The sequence below is a fragment of the Rutidosis leptorrhynchoides genome, chromosome 4, assembly GCF_046630445.1.
Source record: "Rutidosis leptorrhynchoides isolate AG116_Rl617_1_P2 chromosome 4, CSIRO_AGI_Rlap_v1, whole genome shotgun sequence".
Classification (NCBI taxonomy): Eukaryota; Viridiplantae; Streptophyta; class Magnoliopsida; order Asterales; family Asteraceae; genus Rutidosis; species Rutidosis leptorrhynchoides.
Window position 1 is genome coordinate 638,859,967 of NC_092336.1, and position 23,646 is coordinate 638,883,612.

At 35.4% G+C, this 23,646-nt stretch overlaps 3 protein-coding genes and 1 long non-coding RNA gene across 6 annotated transcripts; 1 reads left to right on the top strand and 3 right to left on the bottom strand.

Moving 5' to 3' along the window:
- Positions 1 to 4,586: 4,586 nt before the first annotated feature.
- LOC139843159 (uncharacterized) lies at positions 4,587 to 6,205 on the bottom strand. Its single transcript, XM_071833228.1, has 3 exons — positions 5,888 to 6,205; positions 5,671 to 5,728; positions 4,587 to 5,578 (listed from the first exon to the last, which is right to left on the bottom strand). Exons 1-3 carry the CDS (start codon positions 6,203 to 6,205, stop codon positions 4,587 to 4,589), a joined length of 1,368 nt encoding a protein of 455 aa, XP_071689329.1.
- Positions 6,206 to 7,402: 1,197 nt separating this feature from the next.
- Positions 7,403 to 9,591, top strand: LOC139843160 (uncharacterized). Its single transcript, XM_071833229.1, has 5 exons — positions 7,403 to 7,445; positions 7,521 to 7,660; positions 8,314 to 8,416; positions 8,543 to 8,742; positions 8,968 to 9,591. Exons 1-5 carry the CDS (start codon positions 7,403 to 7,405, stop codon positions 9,589 to 9,591), a joined length of 1,110 nt encoding a protein of 369 aa, XP_071689330.1.
- A 2,861-nt stretch (positions 9,592 to 12,452) lies between these two features.
- LOC139843162 (uncharacterized) lies at positions 12,453 to 14,518 on the bottom strand. Its single transcript, XM_071833230.1, has 2 exons — positions 14,489 to 14,518; positions 12,453 to 12,839 (listed from the first exon to the last, which is right to left on the bottom strand). The coding sequence occupies exons 1-2, from the start codon at positions 14,501 to 14,503 to the stop codon at positions 12,453 to 12,455; spliced, it is 402 nt and encodes a 133-aa protein (XP_071689331.1). The 5' UTR covers positions 14,504 to 14,518.
- A 4,836-nt stretch (positions 14,519 to 19,354) lies between these two features.
- LOC139904305 (uncharacterized) lies at positions 19,355 to 22,096 on the bottom strand. Of its 3 annotated transcripts, none has more exons than XR_011778728.1 (6): positions 21,890 to 22,096; positions 21,720 to 21,802; positions 21,506 to 21,558; positions 20,957 to 21,127; positions 19,569 to 20,468; positions 19,355 to 19,492 (listed from the first exon to the last, which is right to left on the bottom strand). It is a non-coding gene; the product is annotated as an uncharacterized lncRNA (long non-coding RNA). The 3 variants fall into 3 exon arrangements; XR_011778729.1 differs by having other exon boundaries at positions 19,436 to 19,935; positions 20,261 to 20,468; XR_011778727.1 differs by having other exon boundaries at positions 19,436 to 20,468.
- Between the last annotated feature and the right edge of the window lie 1,550 nt (positions 22,097 to 23,646).

The following is a 23,646-nucleotide window of genomic DNA, read 5'->3' on the forward strand; positions in this document are numbered from 1 at the left end:
TTCTATTCTTCCTTCTATCATTTCTATTCATCTGATTTACGGTTAGAACTGGGATAAATAATCTCTAAGATTTTAGAGATTACCTAATCACCGTAGAATATTTCTTTCGATGAAGTTATGAATCAATACTTCATCATTTATTGTTGTTGGTACTCCTTGGTACCTATGGTGAGTATGATGTTGATATTCGAGGTACAGATTGTGATGTTGAGGCGTGTGATGGGGATGTTATTGTTGGTGGTGGTAATGATACTGTTGGTGTTGATGATGGTGGTACCGGTTATGCTGCTGGTGCTGTTGCTGGTGTTCGTAACCCTTGTACCATATTCTCCAAAGCCACTACCCGAGCACGAAGCTCGTTGACTTCTTCTACTACCCCCGGATGATTGGCGGTTCGGACAAGCGGATGAATAAGATTTACAATATTGGATATTACGTAGTCGTTGCGAGCTGTTCTGGAAATAAGGGTGAAAATGGTGTTACGAACGGGTTCGCCGGTAAGTGCTTCAGGTTCTTCACCAAGAGGTGAATGTGGTGGATGGAAGGGATCGCCTTCTTCCTGTCTCCACTGATTAAGTAGATTACAAACCCATCCCCAATTCATCCAGAATAGATGATGGCTAATTGGTTGATTCATTCCGGTTACGCTGCTTTCGGAGCTCGAGTGGAAATCCATATCGGAATAGCTGTCGGAATCTGAGGAATTCGAACTAGATGCGGAATTTATCTTACACGGTTTGGATAAAGGATTTTTGATATGAAATGATTTTTAGATATTGGATGATATTCTAATTACATAGAATACCTATATATAATACAAGGGATCCGTAAATTACGGAGGAACTTTCGAAAGCTGTCAGGCAAAGTTTACTGTAAAAGATATGCCAAGATATGAATTTTGTCTATACTCTATCTATGCAATCAATGCAATAAGACGCGGTTAGACTTAAGATGAGAGACAGGTAATTTCCGATAAGAAATGATAAGCAAAACTTTTGACATGCAGACACAGTCGAAGTCCAGACTTACGAATGCATCCTAACAACTATCAGTTAGACACACTAATGCAAGACCTGGTTCACTAGGACCAACGCTCTGATACCAACTGTGACTATTGCTCCAAATCCATATGGACGAACACGTCATTCATCGATTTCATTGCGAGGTATTTGACCTCTATATGATACATTTTGTAAACATTGCATTCTTTTGAAAAGGCACACCATAAATGAATATTTAAATCAAAGGTTTTCGACATCTGATGATTTCTACATATAGACAATCACCGTAAATAATAGTTTACAATAGTACTTCCATTGACAATGCAGTCAAAATAAGATACATGATGATGATTTGGTGAATGCAACGTTTCCTTGAAAAATATGCCATGTACGACACCATGCACATAGCTTGTCTAACATATAAGCAAACAGCGGAAGACTTCTAGGAAACCTGAGAATAAACATGCTAACAAGTATCAACACAAAGGTTGGTGAGTTCATAGTTTTAGTGTTTCGCATAATCTGTATATAAAAGTGGATCACAAGATTTCAGTTGTTTCATCCAGAATGTTTATCAAAAGTTTGTCAATAGATTCTACGTAACAGAGCACCATGGTGACTAAGCTTTAACGTTATAATGATAAATACCCCATTCGTTTTAATACACGCAAACCAACGTGTCCTAAACTCAAATAACACACGTCGGTTAAAAGGCTAGCGCTCTAGCTCGGACGGGGATGTCAAGCCCTATGGATCCATATACTGTTATTCGCGCCCACCAGTCCATATCCTATGTACTGGCAGCTACTAGTTACCAAAGATAAGGGATTTTCGGTTCAAACTCAGTGTAGAATTAAGTATGTACTTGTATCCATTGCGTTTAAAATAAATTGCATGTATTCTCAGCCCAAAAATATATATTGCAAAAGCAATTAAAAAGGGAGCAATGAAACTCACCTTAGCAGCATATAAAGTTGTTCACCAAAATGTGACCGAAACTCGAATTACCAATTAATCGTAGATCTCAACCTAGAGAACATATTTTGGTCAATAAATGTCTATTAAGTTAGGTCAGGTCATAGTATATCACAATCCTAATGCTCAAGATCGACATATAATAGTTATTCAAAGTCGTTTCAAAAAGTCAATTTTGACAATAGTTCAACAAAACGAGACGTGCCTTATATAAGGATTCATTTACTCGGTTGGTAATATTTAAAAGTTCACTTTATCAGTCTCGTAAACAAGTTGTTTAAATCTTAATTTCAGATTTAAAAGCAATTTCAATTAACGTCAATCATAATTCAGTTGATCATATCTTTTAATCTGTTCATCGAAACTATTCGATATCTAAATGAAAAGTTATTGATTTTTCGCCAGCTTTCCAAAAACATGTATATCATATACTTTTTACCAGTAATATATGTATTTAATTAGTGATTCATTATAAACCGTTTAACGACGAAATTTAGCATACAAGTATATATATAAATATATATACTTGAGCACTAGACATGGATACATAATTAATATATAAAAGATAAGATATGAGTGCTTACATATCAGTGTTGAGATTCAATATTGTAGGAAAGTACGTAGATGTAACGGAGATGATAAACACTAGGTTTGATTCACAAATATACCCCCGAACATTACCCATAACCTCCTTGGCAATAACCCATAATTTCCTTAGCTCTATCCAGCTTGAAAACCATTTTGAAAGTGACACGCTCATAATCTTGTCGTAGTATTTTATGTATAATACTAATTAATAATAATAAGATTAATAATAATATTAATCTTAATAATAATAATAATAATAATAATAATAATAATAATAATAAATAAAATAAATACGGAGTAATATATGATTAGAGAAAGAAGTGTGTGAAAACTGAGCCTAAAGTCGAGCAATTTATAGAACCTTTTCTGAAAAAGTACCCCATGCGATCGCATGGGATTTGTGCTTCAAGGCCATGAGACCGCATGGCACCCTGGGACAGCTCACAAATTTTTAACTTCTTGTTTGTCGACATAATTTTATATTATATATAATATATTTAATTTATATAATTAATTATATATTATATTAAATTCACATGCATAGTTGACTTGTAATTTTTGTTCTGATAAGTCGTACGTCATCACTCGACTTATGTCCTGGTTCCGGTTTTTCAAATGTCCTTTCGTACGCTGAGAAAACTTGTATTTTACGTTTCGTGTCACGTACCTTTGTCAAAATATAGCCTTAAATTCTCCCTAAACTATACCACTCAAAGAATATCTTAAACTTTCGAGTATTTTGGTCATTTACTTCTATAAATCATCGTATCGCTATTTGTTAATATATATATAATAACAATTCGTTTTTATGACCAAGTTAATATTTTATTTTATCGTATTGTTAAATATATATTTTCAATATTAATAAACACGTTTTAAAATACATATCGCAAGTTATTCATATATCTAATTCCAACAGTTAATATTCCTTATTATTGTATGTGTCCAAATTACGTTATTTAAACAAACACTTTACCATTTATTCCGAATACCGTTAAGAATGAATGATTTCCCAAATCAACGTGGACCTCACAGACCCGTAATAATATCATAATCCTTAAGGGACTCATTAAATATCTTTTAATTCAATCGTTTGGCACAATCTTTTAATTCCGTAGTTGAATATATCAATCAGATAATCAAACCAATAAGTTTAATGCACAGTATCATTTACTTAACATTTTGTTATGTTTTCAAGTTATAGTATATGTACCTATTTACATATAATTGTTCGCGAATCGTTGAGAACAATCTAAGGGTAATTGAATAATTCAAAATTTTGAGATTCAACTTCATAGACTTTGCTTATCGTGTCGAAAACGTTAAAGATTAAGTTTAAATTTGGTCAGAAATTTCCGGGTCATCACAATAATCAAGTTTATGAAGTTTTCTAAAACAACCTACACATCAAATTGAAGCTAGTGATACTAGTAACACAATTAAAACATGCACTTATAACATTTAACAACATTCAAGCAACCAAATCACCAAATCAAACATACCAAAATTCAAGTTCATGCTAGTTGCTTAAAATAAAGAGATCGGACATATAAACCACATATTCATGTTAGACTTGAGCCATAGACACTAATTAACACTTTTACAAGTAAAAATCATCAAGAACACAAAACCTAGTGATTTTAGAAAGTTACCCAAATGAGAAGTAATCGGTATGGACTCGAAGAGGAAGATGCAAGGATTCCAAATATGTAATTTGTTTTGATGTTTGATTGTTAGATTGAAAATGGATGATGAATCTTTGAATTGGTGTTTGAGAGAATATATTGAAAGTATTAAAGAAAATGGAAACTGAAATGGATAATGAAAGGAGGTGGTGGGTGTTGACTAGTCCATCTAGTCACACCTTTGATCAATTGGCGAAACTAGTCCCTCGAGTTCGGTTGCGGGTGTGTGAATTACCTAAACGAGATAATTTAGAAACGCGAATTAACGGAAGGTGTTATGATTATATAACGGACTTTAGAATAATTAAACGGTAAGTAAACGGAAAAAGGCGGGATGTTACATAATCAGCTTATCAATCACACGAGCTAGAAGATTCATTAATAATTTCGTAATAATTTTATAGAAACAACCAACTAATGAAATAGGGCGAAAATCTGTAACAACAACCGGGTTACTAACCTTCGGGATCAACGAAAAAAATGTTGAATTTGCACCACGTGGCAAAGAAGATGTCTCGAAAAAACTGCGTACATCACGACATATATCAGATTCTAGGATATCCCAAAATTGCTTGATGAAACAAAAAGAATACCCATCCGGACCCGGAGCCTTGGAACTACCACAATCCCAAACCGCACTCTTGATCTCCTCATTATCGAATGGTTGTTCCAGGTCATTAGCTTCAGTAGAGGTAAGAACATATTGAGGGTTAATATGACCAAAAGTAGCCCCTGACTTAACATCTTCGAATTTCGGTTTGAAAAATTCAAAAAACTTGTTTTTAATAACCACAGGATTAGTTACCCAATTACCGTCAAACATCAAACCTTGAATGTGCTTTTGTCCACGTTTATGTTTAAGCGAACAATGAAAGAATTTCGAGTTTTCATCACCCTCGACATCCCATTTAATGTTGGATTTTTGAAGTGCATAGAGTGCTTTAAACTTTAATAACTCATCTCTTTCATGAAACAGACCATTAGGAGTATCAATATCAGTAGTCGTGGCAGACCCTGAATCGATGATAATATCCAACTCATCAATTTTTTTGGCCACCTCCTGTAAACGAATTGCTTCCACCATGCGTGTACTGTGAATCCAACATTTGAGTTTACCTTTTAATAAACGTAATTTTGCAACTACATCCGACGTCGAGCTGACACACACCTCATGCCACAAACTACGTACCACGACGTCAAAATCACCTCTCGAAAACCAAGAATCAAAAATTTTAAAATACGTCGGACCGAAATCCACATTATCTTGGTAAAGTAAAACCGGAGAGTGATCCGAGTAACCTCTTGGAAGAACTACGCCTTTTAGATCCTCTACATCATTCAAAAAATTGTTAGTAATAAAAAACGATCGAGTTTATTAAACTTACTACCGGCCTTATTTCTCCAAGTGTACTGCAAACTACCGAGAGGTAATTCGTACAATGACATAGAATCAATAAAGTCATTAAACACTTGCGCATCCTGCATACAAAACTCAGTCCCGTTTCGTTCATCAACATATCGAACCGAATTTCAATCTCCAAATAAGATGTAGTTACCCGTATTCGAATTCATGAAACTAGAAATTTTATTCCAAAGATTAATCTTCTATTGAAGCGGTGGAGGTGCATAAACATTAACCATAAAAACTTCCAAATCAAAATGTAACCAACGACCTTTCACGATAACAAAATGATCATCACACCAAATATGAGACTTTACAAAGCTATTGGGATCCCATAAAGGAACGATCCCACCCGAAACACCACGTGATAACGTAACCGCATAATCAAACGTATGATTTCCCCAAATAGATTTCAACCGAGATAATTTCAATCTAGTCATCTTCGTTTCCTGTAACCCGAGGAATTGAATATTAGACGAAGAACAAAGTTCTCTGATCCACTGTCGCTTCAAAAAGACCTTAGACCCGTAACTATTGATGGATAATATATTCATTGAAAACCATTCAAGTCACCGACACTATCAGGTGTAACAACACATCCTTGTAGATCATAGCCAAGAATATTACCTACACCAACTATATCATTGAAAGTCGACTGTATTGTACCATCGGGATTCAATTTGATTTCCACAATATCAACTAAAGAAGGGGTTCTACAATTAACAGACACACCTGAAAATGAATTCTGTTTCACACCTTGACAATCATCAGTGAATCCGGGGGGAAAAGGTATACTAGTACCGTTTGAGGAACCCATTTTCTTAGAAGTAGATGACTGTCTAGAATGTGATTTCAAACCCTTTTCCTCAACAGTGGCCTGATCCTTAATATTTGAAGATTCATCATTTAGTTCGACACCATCAAATTCCTTTAAAGGATCCGAGTACGATTGACCACCTACAAAAGAATTATTATCTGAATTCTCACTGCTTATATCTTCGCCACATGAATTTCCAGAATGACAGTAAGTTGAATCGTTATCGTCCACAAAAAACGACCAAGTTCCCAACTCTTGTATACGAACGTCCACCTCTACACCATTAACAACAATCACCTCGTTAACAGATACAGTACTTTTCGAATGAGTAGCTATACAAACGCGACCCGTAGACATAGGTAGTTTATTGTGTTGCTCGAAAATTAAGAAACGGCCCGCTAACGTTGCAACTTTTTTGAATGCATTTGAACCCCATGCACACATAGGTAAACCAGTAATCTCGACCCAAACAATCCGTTCATCCACAATGAAATCATCAGAAACTTCTTTAGTACATGTAAAAAGGTTCAAAAGATTAGCATTAGCTTTGAAGGCCATACAACTTTTAGCAGACCGAAATTTCATCCACAACCAATATCCACCCACATATTGGACATCAACCTCAAGAAAACCTTCAGCTATAAATAAACGGCCAACAGAAGCTAAAGTATCAATCTCTTTTACTTTGGCCATTATAACACAATCACTGGTATTGATTGGAACTAAATCAACATTATCTAAGGTGAGTTTAGGCAACAAAAATTTTGGTGATTTAATACCAGAAAGCTTATCTGCATATGATGCCTCCTCCGTTACAAGATTATCGGTGACATTAAATTTAGGTTTAACAACGTAAATCTTAGACGTCGGTATCGCACTTCCTGACATTAAACTTTTGGTGTTTTCATATAATTGATTAGCGGAAGAGCCTGAAATGCCACCTCCAAACACTAAAGAGTTTGATATATTTAACTATGGTGTTGAAAACGTATGTAAAATTAAAGAAGGAGACCACCTGTTTGAGATATATGTTGTCGCATCTGGTGATTTAGATGGAGAAAAAGACGGAGACGAAGACGAAGAAGATCAATATGAAGAAGAAAAGCAAGATTTATTCTGGAATATGCCACCTCTATTGAGTCAGCAAGAGCAAGAGCCTGAATTTACGACTCAAACACCTACCACGTATAGGGTATCAGATTTAATTAAAGTTCGTCAAACTTTTTTGAACAAGGCCGAGTTCATAAACACTCTATTTACAAAATGTCTTGAAGAAAACTTCTAAATTAAGCCTGTAAAGACGGACTAATCTCGATACACCGCTAATTGTGTGTTGCCAAACTGTGAATGAAAAATTAGTGCTTACAAAATACGGAACACTGAAAACTTTATGGTAAAGAAATTGCATGACGTACATACATGCTCACGCACACTAATTATGAAAAACAATAAACATGCTACCAAAAAGGTGTTGGGTAGTATGCTTGTGGATTCTTTCAAGTCTGCAAACCGGGAATACAAAGCAAATGATATACGTGCGGATATAGGACACCGGTTCGGTGTCAGCATATCTTACAATCAAACATGGAGGGCAAAATGTCATACATTACAGATGCTTCGTGGCAGTGCTGAAGACTCGTTCCGAATGATTCCCCTTTACCTATATAACATTAGGATCCACAACCCGGGAAGCGTAAGTAATTTGGTCACCGACAAAGAAGATAGATTTTTGATGTGTTACTATTCCCTTGGCGTAGTTGTAAGTATCGATAATCTCTCTCAATTTTTAACTTATAATTGACCTTGTTATAATTGAACACTTTTGACCTGCTAAAATCTATGTAGGTTCGATCATTTGTTCAACATTGTCGACCGGTAATCATCGTCGATGGAGCACATTTGAAGGCAGGGTACTCGGGTACAAATTTAGTTGCCATTGCGATGGATGGCAATAATGGAATTCTGCCATTGGCTTATGGAATTGGTGGCGGCGAGACAAACGAGGTTTGGTCATGGTTCTTAGGCAACCTAAGAGATCATTTAATGAGTTGTGGTATGAGTGATCGTATTTCAGAGCTTACTTTTGTTTCTGATCGTGCTGCTTCAATAGCACATGGTGTTTCAACTGTGTTTCCTGAAGCGTTTCACTGTTTTTGCGCACGTCATTTGTTTGGAAGCATCAAAACTAAATCTAACAAATTCAAATATTTTGAATGGCATTATTGGAAAATGGTGAAAGCTTACCGTGGGTCGGATTTTGAGGATCATCTTAGTGTATTTCGAAGAAGATTGAGAGCGTCTTACAATTATTTAGAACAAGTTGGTTTCCACAAATGGTCCAGAAGTATAGCTGAACATGTTAGGTATTCATACCTTACTAGCAACAGTGTAGAGTCTGTTAACGCACTATCCAAACATGCTCGAAAACTACCTGTTTGCATGTTGTTTGAGTTTTTTCGCGCTTCAGTACAAGATTGGTATTTCAAACATCGCAACCAGTCGGTTAGTCTTACTTCAACGGTTACCCCATATGCTGAACGTAAACTAGGCAAGAGGACAAGAAAATCTAGAAGATGGCAAGCAATTCCATCGACAAACAATCTAATAGAAGTGCGAGATGGCAGAAAAAATGGAATGGTTAATCTCGACGATAAAGTATGTTCATGTGGGCAGTGGCAGTTATCGGGGATACCTTGCGGACATGTTATTGCAGCAGCACGACTTTTCGGAGTGGAGGATGTTACTAAATTTGTATCACACTGGTTCACAACTCAAACTTATATAAATACGTATTTGGAACACATCATTCCTTTACCCCATCGGTCAGAATGGTCGTATCCATCGCCCGGCGTTTTACAAATTGTAAACCCTCCCATTAAGGAGAAAAGAGCCCCTGGACGCCCTAAAAGTACAAAACGTATTCCGTCGAAGGGTGAAGATACTGAAAAAACCGTAAGAACTTGCACTCGTTGCAAAGAACCAGGTCATGGTAGGGATACGTGCACAGCTTCTTATGACCGAACAGGTGAATCAACTTCTAAAAGGGTAGTAAAAACATCGGCCTCAAAATCGAAGAAGGGTAAGGAGAAGGCCACAGATGCTGAAGCTTTTAAGGCATATTAGTCTCAGTTTTATGCAACGTGCAACTTAGGGAGCGATAATTAGTAACCCACTATCGCAAGTTTATGTCAATTTTATTTTTTATGTATTGTTGGATTTCGTTTGTTGTAATGTATTGTTGTATTCTAGGTACCTATTGTGTTATTTTATGTAATTTGTTTAACAGGACAGGACACGCACGGACGCAAATCATTATTTGCGTACGCAAGGCTATGCTTGCGTACGCAAGATTTTGCTTGCGTACGCAAGATGTTGCTTGCGTACGCAAGATAGACAAAGATCTACACACGCAAGGACGCAATATTTTGCTTGCGTACAAAAGACGGCCAAAAATATACACACGCAAGGACGCAAAGCTATGCTTGCGTACGCAAGCATAACCTTGCGTCCTTGCGTGTAAAGTCAAATAAAACTGTTGCAAATACAATTTGCCTATTTACACAAAATTTACATACAGGCCAGCAACCTACTAGCTACAATGTATCAATCAACCTGAATCTCTGATGGTGGAGTTGGTGGCGGCGGTTCTTGTGTATCAAAACGTGCACGGAAGAATGTCCTTGCCATTCTGTTTCTATACTGCTCTGCAACCTTTTTAGGATCTCCAAGGTTGTTAACCTCCTCCCTTCCATAAATAATCCTCTCCATGTGTATGCACACCCAAACCCCACAATCACCCTGACCACCAGTCTGCATTGGCACAATGGGACCAGGCTCAATCATCAACTCCACACTCTCTTTATTTTCATAGTATCTGACAATTTAGGAGTCTTGCATCTTGTTAAAATAGTCAATCGCCTTCAAGTACACTGGCAAGTTGTCACCCAAAATCTTGAAAACTGCGTCAAGTTTTTGTGAACTGACACATCCGGGTAAACTGTCGTACACAAAAACCTTCATTTCTTCTAACTTCAACTGAAGCAGCAGGAAATGTTCTTCGTCATAAAAATGTACTGGGATCAAGACCTGTAACAGACAGACAGACAGGATAAAACAAAACAACAGACGCAAGGACGCAAGATAATCCTTGCGAAGGACCCAAAATATACGCAAGGTCGCAAGGTTAACCTTGCGACCAGGAGACGCAAGGACGCAAGGGGAAATATGTGTCCGGTAACAATGACGCAAGGACGCAAGATAAACCTTGCGAAAACCCAAAACACACGCAAGGTCGCAAGGTTATCCTTGCGACTAGTAGACGCAAGGACGCAAGGATAAATTTGCGTCCAGTAACAAAGACGCAAGGACGCAAAACTGTCCTTGCGTCTATCCCAGAAACACAAATGCTGTATATATACTAGTGTTTACCTGATCACAGTCAGCCCAAGATGGATATAGGTCAACACTGCCGTCTCCAAGTCCAATTAAGTACATGTAATATGGAGGATTATGGCCAATAATTCCCTCTCCATCTGTTGTAGATTCCTCCTGTGTGCCCACCTCCTTCTGAGTATTGTCAAATAAGTGTTGAGTATTGTCAAAATAAGTTTTGAACCTCTCAAACATGTTCAGGAATTCCAGTGGCATAATAGTCCATCGAGAACTTGCTTTAAGCACCTCAGCTGGAAACTCAGGAGTGGCATAAACTTGACTGGCTCGGGGAAGAAATCTCTGATGATATCTCAAAAGAAATGTAGCCCAGCCGTCAATGTGCTATAAATATAACAAGTTAATATACAGTGTGACCTTAGTATAAAATAAATTGTATAAAAATATATAAAATTAACAAAAGAATAACAAACTTACAAACTTACCAAGTTATCCAAATAACCAGAATGTCTTAATCCCAGTAATCGAAGCCAAAAGTCTTGATTTATAAAAATGAATTGTTCATTTTGAAAGATGAACATGCAACGCGTCTCTTGCTTGCTCTCAATCATTGTCTTTGGATCTTTTGCTGAGCCTGCATGCTTTCTACCATCTCTCCAGGCATTAGGTGGCGGTGGTTGGAGAGTTCCTTGATCATTTATAAACCTGTCAATCATCCCCCAAATTTCTTCCTCAGTAGCCCAGTCTTGTTCCTTTCTTTTTCTCTTATTCACTTTAACAGACTGCTTATCAACACTTACCTACAATAATTCAACAAATAAGGTTAATTTAAATTAATACAAACAGACGCAAGGACGCAAACAATCTCTTGCGTGTGTGGAACCATCGAGACGCAAGGACGCAAGAACAGACTTGCGCCTATAAGAAAGCAGACGCAAGGACGCAAATGTTTGCTTGCGCTAGAAAAACTCACCTCGGCTGCTGCATCTGTGTCCATGGGTACCACATCCTGATTAATTTGTTGTTGTCCTTGATCTTCTTCAGTCCCTAACCGTACAACATTCATGCTTTCCACTTTCTCAACCACATCTTTTGACAACTGAGTAAAAAACAAATGATAATTTAGTAAACAGATATTCGCAAGGACGCAAACTCAACCTTGCGACACGCCGACGCAAGGACGCAAGAATACCCTTGCGTGCCTACTCGCCAGGACACAAGAACACCCTTGCGACACGCAAGGACGCAAGGTATGTCTTGCGTCCGAAACAGTCACAGAAAACACCATTATTTAGCCATTGTTTACTGCAATAATTTAACATACAACTTTTTTAATTTGCTGAAATGTACCTTCTCAATGGGTTTTCTGTACCCAGGTGTTGTGAATGGGGACCTTAATACACCAGTTGGCTTTCTTTCTCTGATTCCACGTCGAATGTGCATTGGAGAAGGCCTTTCAATCTCATTATTAGACAAAGATCGATTGAAACACGTATCATCATCCTAAACACAATAAAGAAGATAGATAGATAATAAATCAATGGGATAAATCAATATTCAATTAATACCAAAAATAATAAATAAATCAATTCAATTCACTCTACCTGATATTGTTGTTGTTGTTGTTGTTGCGATAAAAGTTTTTCGTGTTGCATAACAAGTTGTTTGCAATCAATTAACTCTTTCTCTTGTTTGTCCATCCGCTTTGTCAACAACTCTAACATACGATGTAAATTGTGTACATCGTGAGGGCCCTCTGTATGAACATCTTCTGTTGAATGCACACGGGGTGTCTGCTGGGACCCATCAACAACTGGATCAACTGGATCAACTTCATCTTCTTGCACCTCATCCTCGATCTCATCTTCTGGTACCTTTCCTCCTCGAAAGTACACGTCACTCTGAATCCACCATTGACAACTCTTTTCTGTTTCAGTTGGCTGCAGACCACGTAAAGGTCTCTTTTTCTTGGGACACTCATCCTACAATTAATTATTTAATTATCAAATAAGAATATTAGCAGAAACGAATAGGCAAAGACGCAAAGAAAAGCTTGCGTCATTGTACGCAAGGTCGCAAACAGCTCTTGCGACCACACGCAAGGACGCAAGCTCCACCTCTTGCGTCCACACGCAAAGACGCAAGAGACACTTTGCGTCCACTTAAAAAAACACACGCAAGGACTCAAGGCATGCCTTGCGCCCATTCCAGAACCTGTCTGTAACCAGATAACAGATAAACTATGCAACAATTTAGGATAGGCTAACATTTTTAAAATGTAACTAACCTGAATATCTAGGAGTTTAATGTATTCAGACATTTCAAATGACTCGGCAAATGAACGCTTCCAAAAAAGAGCCCTCGGTACTCCATTCTTGTCAGTCTTTTTTGCAAACGGTTTAATGGTACGACGGTAAGACTCGAGAATCCAAATCTGCAAATAAAAAAACAATTTATGTTGCATCTTAAATATTAACATTAAGCAATAAATATTCAACCATTTACCTTGAATGCCCACATAAATCTCGCCAAAGTGTACGCCTTTCCACTCTCTAATTGGCTTTCACGAATAACAAACCCTTCACTAACCGCTTCGTAAGTTGGCTCCCAAATACGAGACCCCCAAGGGTACTGATTAGCACGCGCTAACTCTTCGACTAGCCATAAAAACTTTTTATTCACAACATGGATCCCTTGTTTACCCATAAAACCTCTCTCTACAATCAAGATAATTGCTAATCGCACCACATCATCGTCACTAATACGGCTGTGATCAGATTTTAAAAGCATCTTTTCAACATCACTAATCAAAACATTTTGAGAATCTTTAAAACCCTTAAATAAACGTCGTCTAATAGGTGCGGTCTGGACGTCATAATTATTCGGGATGTAATGTGCCATGTCCGTCCGGCTACTAAACAAAAAACCCGTAACAAGACAAAATTCACGGCGACCAAATCTAATCGAAAAATTGTTCTGGAAATGAAATCATATATCCTCATGCTCATCGGGGTACTTAACATTATCTAGTCTATCCGGCCGCACACTCTTCCGTTGGAGCATGCAATGTACAAGCCCGGGATCATTACCAAAGTATTCTAGATCTAACCATGGACCGAAACACGTTTCTTTAAACTTTTTAATTTGATTCTCAGTCATGACCTTCTTCACATCCCCTATAACGCTCAACTTATTCTTCATCGTTAACTTTCCTTCCACAAATCCATGCATAAGTAACAATAAAATCAGCAGAAAGTAACAGGACGCAAGAACGCAAGATAAAACTTGCGTCCGTTTAATTGACCATCGCAAGGACGCAAAGACAAGCTTCTGGGAACACGCAAGGACGCAAAGATAACCTTGTGTCCACTAGCTTTGCGTACGCAAGCACGCAAACTAGGTCTTGCGTCTGGTCAATTTTCATAATTTTACGAGCAGTTAATGTATGTTTCACTCGAACATATAACCCAAAATACAGTTGCATGTCATAAAACAACGGTTGTACTTCGTTAAACACAAATACACCTCGAACAGACATTTCATCGAGCAGTTGGTGTGCACATTTATACAATTCGCATCGAAGCCAAAATAAACAGATAACACACACATAAACAACAAAGGTATCACTAACCTGGGTGCTCGCCATCGTTGCAAGGTTGATTCCTTGATTATTTGCTTGATTACTTCGTGAAAACCCGATTTATTTTGCGTGAAAACCCTAATACTTCGTGAAAACCCTTGTAGGCTAGTATAAGAAGTCACGGTGGTAGCAAGAGGGGTTAGGTGGTGGTGGAGATGATGAAGGAGGAGAATCCGGTAGTAGTAATGGAAGAGGGTTTGCGTTTGTGCTTGCGTTGTTGCGAATCGCCTGTGTGACTTTATTTGCGTGTTTGCGAAGTCGGATGAAAGTGTGGAGTGACAGGTTGAAAAATGTCATTTAACCGTAATTTTTTTAGAAAAGACGCAAATGCGCAAGGTCGCAAGGTACCTTGCGCCTTGCGAGGGCATTTTGTCAAAAAAAAAAAAAAAAAAATTTGGGATCTGTTGCAAGGGGACCAAAATATTTGAGCATTTTGGTGATAATCCCATTTACATATGTGACCCCATTGTATTTGAAGCCCATCAACATGTATCTCTTTCTGAAACCCAACAATGTGTTGTTGTATCTGAAGCTCAGCAGCCAACAATTATTTTTTGTTATGATATATATATATATATATATATATATATATATATATATATATATATATATATATATATATATACATATATATACATATATGTGGGAAGGATCAATGGGGAAGTAACCAATCGGGGGGAAGCGGGGTGAAACAAAATTTTTTTGTTTTTTTTTTTTTTTTGGAATTTTTTTTTCCGGCATCAAGATCACACGAAAATATGAACATTTAGAAGAGACACTTCGTGATGAATGTTATTATTTATGCGGGAAAACGATCGACAAAAATAACATTCAAGATAATATTGTTCGTGAAGAATATGAACGTTTTTTTTCTTCATGTTTTGTGAAGTAAAATTTAGCCCGATTTAGAGTTTAGGGTTTAGGGTTTGATGTTTTGGGTTTATTCCATAAACTCAAAACACCAAACCCTAAACCCTAAACCCTAAACTCTAAACCGTTCGTGTTAAAAACTCAATCTAAATCCTAAATCTAAATCTTAAATCTAAACCCTAAACCCTAAATTTCTAAACCCTAATATCTAAACCCCAATAGATAAAACTTCAACATACGCTCGAAAAACACGATAATTGTTATATATTACTTCTTCGAGCGTTTTTCCGCCAAAATAAAAACATTTATCACAAAGTGTCTCTACTAAATGTTCATATTTTCATCCCATCTATAATGTTCGTGAACAAAGTTTTTTCAAAAAACGAAAAAAGAAAAAAAAAAGTTTTTACTTCCCCAGCTTCCCCCCGATTGGTTACTTCCCCCTTGATCCTGCCCCTATATATATATATATATATATATATATATATATATATATATATATATATATATATATATATATATATATATATATATATATATATATATATATAGGGGCAGGATCAATGGGGAAGTAACCAATCGGGGGGAAGCAATTTTTTTTTTCGTTTTTTTGGAATTTTTTTTTTCCAGCATCAAGATCACACGAAAATATGAACATTTAGAAGAGACACTTCGTGATGAATGTTATTATTTAGGCGGGAAAACGATCGACAAAAATAACATTCAAGATAATATTGTTCGTGAAGAATATGAACGTTTTTTTTCATGTTTTGTGAAGTAAAATTTAGCCCGATTTAGAGTTTAGGGTTTAGGGTTTGGTGTTTTGGGTTTATTCCATAAACCCAAAACACCAAACCTTAAACCCTAAACTCTAAACCGTTCGTGTTAAAAACTCAATCTAAGTCTAAACCCTAAATCTAAACCCTAAACCCTAAATTTCTAAACCCTAATATCTAAACCCTTTAAACCCTAATATCTAAACCCCAATAGCTAAAACCTCAACATACGCTCAAAAAACACGATAATTGTTACTACCTCCGTCCCATATTAATAGTCCATCTTTCCTTTTTCGTTCGTCCCAAATTAATAGTCCACTTCCATAAATGGAAAAGAATAATTGGTTAAAGTATTTTTATACCCTTGCTTTATTTAGGTAGGATAAAAGTATATGTAAAAAGTAATGGGTAAAACTGGAAAATAGGAAAAAAGTAGACAAAAAGTACATGTGACAGTCACTTTTTCTTAGACTGTGTGCTTTTTGTCTGTGAACTATTAAATTGGGACGTAGGGAGTATATATTACTTCTTCGAGCGTTTTCCCGCCAAAATAAAAACATTTATCATAAAGTGTCTCTACTAAATGTTCATATTTTCATCCCATCTATAATGTTCGTGAACAAGGTTTTTTCAAAAAACGAAGGAAAAAAAAAGTTTTTGCTTCCCCCCGCTTCCCCTCGATTGGTTACTTCCCTCTTGATCCTACCAATATATATATATATATATATATATATATATATATATATATATATATATATATATATATATATATATATATATATATATGTTAACGCTGTTTGTTAGATGTAATTATACAATTATTGATAAACTCTAAATACGTTGTGACTTTTGAAGAGACACGTGTTTTTTATTGGTGAATTATATACTTGTAATATACTTCAATTTTATGCATACATTGAAAAATTAGTCAAGCTTGTGATCATTGAAGTTTATGTAATGAAAATTATTTACAAATTCTTATTTATCTTTTTGCAATGATGTTAGGGTTTATTAAATTTTAGGTTTTAAGCTATGACTTGTATCACTTGTAGTTCAATTTTGCGTATTAGTACAGGATATTTGTTGTTAATCATAAACTATCACTTAAAATTTTGTCACTTATTGTATTTTGATAATGTTATTTTGTGACCCCACTCAACCAGAATCAGGAGCCACTGTTCACCGGAGGTAAGAAATTGGACTATCAAAATGTGATGGTAGTGTTAGTATTACTTGTGCAAATATGTTTGATGAAAGATGTGAACATCGTTTCTCATGCTCTGGATCATGTGAAAAGAGGTGTATGTGATATTTGCAAATAATGTAGCCCAAAGCTAACCGTTCAAAAGAAGTATATGTGATATTTGCAGACAAAATAATGGGTCGATATGGCTTTGTGTCTGAAAGGTTTTTTTTTTTTTTAAGTGGGTTGACTATATTAAAGTGTGACTTACTTCAACCCTTTCATTTTATCTTGTGTTGGTGTTCAGTTTAACACTATAATTATATGCAATCTTTTTTTTTTCTTTTTTTTCCTTTTTTTTTGTGTGTAAGCGACGAAACTCTCCTATGAACGAGCACATGGACTCCCCCATAGAAGGTAAAACCTCGGGTAATCAAGCCCCCAAGCGCGAGACTTGGTACCGGGTGAATTGCGCATTATGTGCACCCTCTAGTCACACTCCCTTTTTGAACAATTTGGCGTAGCCAGGAATTAAACCCGGTGGTGTGCTTCATTGAGCAACTCAGTGGCCACTCAGGCAAGCCTGAATGGTTTATGCTAATAATGCAAGCTCTTATTGCATTATTTTTTAGTATGTATAAACGAGTGTATAAGCTAATAATCCGTACATTTTTGGTATAAAGGTTATAAGGTTTTATGAACTTTTTTAGCTAATCATGTTATACTTACTAGCTTAATGCCTGCGAATTCGCGAGGCTATTTTATGGGAGCAAATAAGTATTATTTAAATTGATAGCTGATGGGAAACATTATATTATTTGTGTGTTTTACAGTGACGGACACAATAATAGAATATTGATATTTAGTTTTTGAGCAAATTATAACAAATAAACCCATAAATGCAATTAAAAACATGAACTATATATTATTGTTAAACTTAGGTCTTGTTTCTCATAGGTTATTCCATGCTTCCAATCTCTTAATGTGTTGATGGTTTTGTTTTGTTACTATATTCCCTCTGTCTCATCTTAATAGTTCATGTTTGACTTTCACAGTGGACTATTAAGATGAGACGGAAGGAGTATATAAAAGAGATAGTCACATTTTAACTAAATAGTACAATTGCACGTGCAATGAGGCTTGTATACTGAGCACTCAAATCTTTTGATTTTCGACTTACCTTAAACCACTCTTATTCATGAAACCTGTCATGACAACTACATTGTTAATACTACAAATTTAAAAAGATAGAATTTTTCATTGTCTTCGGACTTGTATTCTTTGGCGTACTTCTTGGTGAGCTTGTTACGATATTTCATGCCCAAATCATATTGCTTCGGAGGAATGTCGGTAGAAATTGGTTGAGATAAAAGTCTTAACCCGTCAAACTTTATAACCGGCGAATTCGCGAGGTTACACATAAAAACTTTGGAAATGTGTCTAAATGATGGAACAAAACATGACAAGCATACTGATATTGGTCTTAATTAATTTATAAGTATGTGGACATGCCGTTCATTATATTTTAATATTATTGAAAATTTGACATAATGTGTTTCACGTTACATAGATTTATTATGATGCGCGTTCGTGTATAATCATTTAAGAAATATAGATGACCATTTTGTTGTGTATATATAGACGCGTTAGTTTATCTTTATTTTATAGCTATAGATGACCATTTTGTTGTATCTATAAACACGTCAGTCTACATTCATTTATATTTGTGACTGTGATCAGTTAAATATAATTTAAGTTAGACTAAAAAATGACACGTGATGGTAATATCTGGTGAGCATAATGAATTGCATTGTGATAGTTGTTGTTCTTGAACCGGGTAAAGATAATTAATGAGTAATATGACCCAATAAAATTGTCATAGCTCAAACAAACACTACTTCAATTGATCAGACTATTTGAAATCATAAATATAATTAACTTTATTACAAAGGTGATTGTTAATCGAGAGTAAAGAGATTTTCCAACAATAATTCATAATTAAACAAACATAAAAAGAGTGAATCCTATTAATAATGTAACACAACATAATTGATAACTTAGAGGTGGTAAATTCAACCCATTTAATTACAAATGATTCTATTCGAGTTATGTTTACCTCTAACGGATCTTAGTTGCCCAAAGTCCAAGTTTAATGAGTAGAACCTCCTAACACATTACATAAAAGTGTTAATCCTGTTTAATTCACTTTAATGATCATACAAGAATATGATGACTTCATTACCTCCAAATGAGGTAGCAACTGCAAGAGAACCTCACATTCCCTCTAGCATCCAAATGAGACAGTGTTCTCACACAAGGTTAGTAGTGGAGATCATAAGATAATGTGCACAACAAACCACATGAATCAAAAAAAAAATACTATCTAATATTAGCAATTAACCAACCATGACCTGCATGAAGAGAAGTCAACTAAACCATTAATTTTAAATATAAATATCAAATACGGAGTATTAAATTACATTTATACAAACAATAAGCATGAACGGTGCCCCGATTTCAATATTGTGAGTGCATAAAGAAATCATACACTTTACACAACGTTTGAATGAAAAAATACGATGCACATGATCCTCTGCTTGTTGATCTATCTGCAGAATCCAATCAGTATCAAATATAATCACAATATCAGTTGGTTGTAAATTGAGACCATTACCCCCTGCACATGTTTTTAAAAGAAACATGTGCTGAAGCAGCTAGAAGGGTCTTAGTTTATAACTATAACTGGATACTTGCATATAATAGCACACGAAGTCGATGGTTTCGCCTTGTCATTTAGTTAATAGGCACACTACGCCAATAATTTATCAAAAATGGCAAAGATGAAGAATAGTGAATCTTGACCCATTACAAATCAGTCAGATCATACTCAGTAAGGATAAAAGTAATTTGTATCAAGTTTATGCAGAAACTCACATGTAGCTAGTGTCATAAATCTCTACATGGTAGGTACATGGCAGGATCGTTGTTGAAGTCTAATTCCTAATTGAATCGTGAACCCTATTGCTTCGTCAAATCTCTACTCTCGATTTTATTTTTGGTAAAGTCTTTGCTCTCGATTTGCTGATATGAGATACAAGAATCTCATATACATCGTCAATTCTCTGAATCGCAAACCCTAATGCTTTTACAATAAATTCAACCAGCTAAATATTAATCATATAAATTAAGTTCATTTTGCTTTTTAATAAAAAAAAAAAACACAATAAAGACCATACACACTATATCACACAAATCACGCTTTTCTATCAAATAAACCCTATTATGACAAAATGTAAAATCTATCTTTTTTTTTCTAATAACTTTATAGATAGATTGAACACAATCAAGTGTTCATGTAGTCGTTATGTTGACAGCTTAAGACATCATAGTACTTTGTGTTACAACATTACACAAGAACTGCAACATAAGTAGTACTCCTTTTCTAAAAGGCAGATTCCAAAATAACCTATCTTTCAATGATTAAAAAATCACATGTTGCAAGTGATTAAATGATATGTTTAGTAATCACATAGATGGTAATCTCACACGATTACATAAAAGCACCAATGGGAAAAAAACACAAAGTATGTAACTTTCAAATGGAAATACCGAGGGAGAATTAGGTTTTACCTGACACCAAGTATTAAAGCCGCTTTTCGAATGGTCATCATTGGTTAAAACAGCCTTAGTAGAATCTTCGTGAGCTACTTGCCGGTTTTTATTGAAAGAATGCCATGCTTGAAGAAGTTGAAGCTTCTTTGGAAATTTTAGTAAGAACAACCATACTAATTAATGTGGAGACTGCAGAAAAATAAATCCAACAATTAGTAATTGTTGCAGCAATGTTTTTCATAATGGATAATAGGCCATGTTTTATTATAAACATGTTTTATCATATTAGGAGTCCATGGTTCATTATGTCAAGAAATGCAGCATATGTTATGGATATGTTTGGGTTAAAAGTAGTATGAACATGTTATGGTTGTTTTGTAAATTTGAACAATTCCAAACCTTTCCTTTTGATTTTTTTTTACAAAATTATTGATTCAATGCCTTCACATCCATATAAAATCTGAAAGATAACTTTTGTATTCAAGATACATAAACCCTAACCGTATTTAAGATGACAGAGGTAAAATTAAATATTAAACGTGCAATCCAATGTAAAATAACTCATACCTGGTCATTTACAACCCTAGCAACATAGCCATTCAAGCTGATTTGAATTTCAGCTAGTCAAAAACAATCAAAATATGATTAATCATTTATACCAACGAAACAAATGATAATACTTTATGTCAAATGAATCATATTTTGTTTCGATCACTATCATGTACATAAGTCCGAAACATAATACTGAGTACAAAATAAACGAACGCAATTTGCCTTGTACCTTAAATATTTGTTATGCCCTCTTAGTATTGATTTACATAGCCGATTAAATACAAAATGCAGAACCATCATTTAAAAATTAATCTAATAGTAAAAAACGGGATCAATAAGGATTAAGAGCAAATTAAATCAGAAGAACATGAATCAAAGAAGATGGATATTGGATCTCACCGTATTTTATTTTATATCGGGTTTGGAACTCCAGCGCGAACTCAAACGGATCGATCTGCATCTGACATCGAAGAACTGTAATTTAATTTCATACGGGATCGAAGGTTTGCGGGATACGGTTGATTGTAGTCACCACTGGAGTTGAATAATGGCATCGAAAAACTGACCCGTCTTGAATTTGTTTTTGACAATTTTAGGGAGAGAGATAGGGTTTTTTAGATGTGAATGAGATGATTTGCTGAACCCTAAACCCCCTAGAATTGGAAAAGAGCCGCCACTTTTTTGTGTGTAAAGGTAGTTTTGTAATCACACAATTTAAGGTTAGGATTATTAGGTCATAAGGAAAGATTAGAAAAAAATTAAAGGCGTAGATAATTGATGATTAATTTAATGGATGGTTAAGATTAGTTTGAACTTTTTAAAATGACCTATTTTAGCCTTTGTTATTATATATAAAATAGAAGATAGATAGATAGATAGATAGATTGTAATTGTAATACGGAGTATTTTTTTAGATTGTATATGTGATTGTATGTTTTGTTATAAGGTTTGTTAGTCCTAAACAACTTATTTTACTTTATAAGTTTTGCTTATCATACTCCTTTACTCATGTAAAAAATAATTAATCATTAAATTAATAAAGTTTAGTTGTATACATATGAATGACACGATTTAAAGTAATAAGGTTTTGGTCATGGTGATCTATTTACTCATGAATAACAAAATTTATTAATTTTTTTCTATCTCAAATGTGTTTAGTTTAAACTTTAGTAAAAAGAAATATGTATAATTTTCAAGTCACATGTTTTGAATCTGTGATTTCTTATTAGACGTTTTTTTTTTTTTTTTCTCATTATCTAGTGATACTTCCAAACATTATTTTCCTAAATAGCCTTGAATGTGAAATAATTAGGGGAGGTGAGAGATTATACAGAGGGTATTTTAGGTAATATCATCACCCATCTTTCTTTTCTTTTTTTAACGGCAAGCTTGCATCAGCGTATCATTTATTTCAACGACACTCATCATTTGCACACACACACACGCGTTCGGGAGGAAACCCGAATCGCATTACAGGAACCCGATCCTTTAACCATCCCGAGGGGCAGGCGGACCGGGTTTGAATCCTGAATGGATCCGGGAGAAAACCCCCCTGGGGTCAATCTGTATATCCATATTTCAGGCAGATTAATTAATAGGATGGGCAGAGCGAGGCTCAAACCCATGACCTAACCCGCAGCCCCAACACACAAGGTGAGGGGATGCCGTTGAAGCAATGTTTCGTTGGCATCACCCATCTTTCTTTGATAAATTTTTGTTATGTCTATTTTGTTAATCCGTGATTTCACACGTTACTAAACTACGATTTATAATATTTGTCTCTCTCATGTTAATACACATACAATTAAAGCTAGAAGCAGATGTAGGTGGTTGGTGACATATTGACAATTAATTACAACATGTCATGTTTTTTTTTCTTTGGCAGAAAAGGATTTCATTGTAAATCAATTCTCGCAAAGTAGTGAAAATTGAATAATACAGCAAGAACATAAGTTGGACTACATTGGGCTTTGTCCACATACTTATGCCCAAACAAACTAACCAAAAAACTAAAGCTGAGGCCTACTACAACAACAATTTTCAAATAAAGATGCCATCACCTTTATACATAAACATACACAAGTTCTCTGTTCTTCATTGGAGCAAAATCCACGGCTGCTCCAGTCACACATGTAATTGGAAATTCTCGCACACCC

Bases quoted from the DNA above. Each gene is read 5' to 3' on its own strand.
- LOC139843159 (XM_071833228.1), bottom strand. From the start codon at position 6,205: ATGAATATATTATCCATCAATAGTTACGGGTCTAAGGTCTTTTTGAAG. The intron at 5,729-5,887 runs GTTAATGTTTAT...TTTTGTATGCAG, and splicing joins TTGATTTGGAAGTTTTTATG to GATGCGCAAGTGTTTAATGA. The intron at 5,579-5,670 runs GTAGTTTGCAGT...TGAATGATGTAG, and splicing joins ATTGTACGAATTACCTCTCG to AGGATCTAAAAGGCGTAGTT.
- LOC139843160 (XM_071833229.1), top strand. From the start codon at position 7,403: ATGCCACCTCCAAACACTAAAGAGTTTGATATATTTAACTATG. The intron at 7,661-8,313 runs GTATCAGATTTA...AAATCTATGTAG, and splicing joins AAACACCTACCACGTATAGG to GTTCGATCATTTGTTCAACA. The intron at 8,743-8,967 runs GTATTTCGAAGA...CATCGCAACCAG, and splicing joins ATTTTGAGGATCATCTTAGT to TCGGTTAGTCTTACTTCAAC.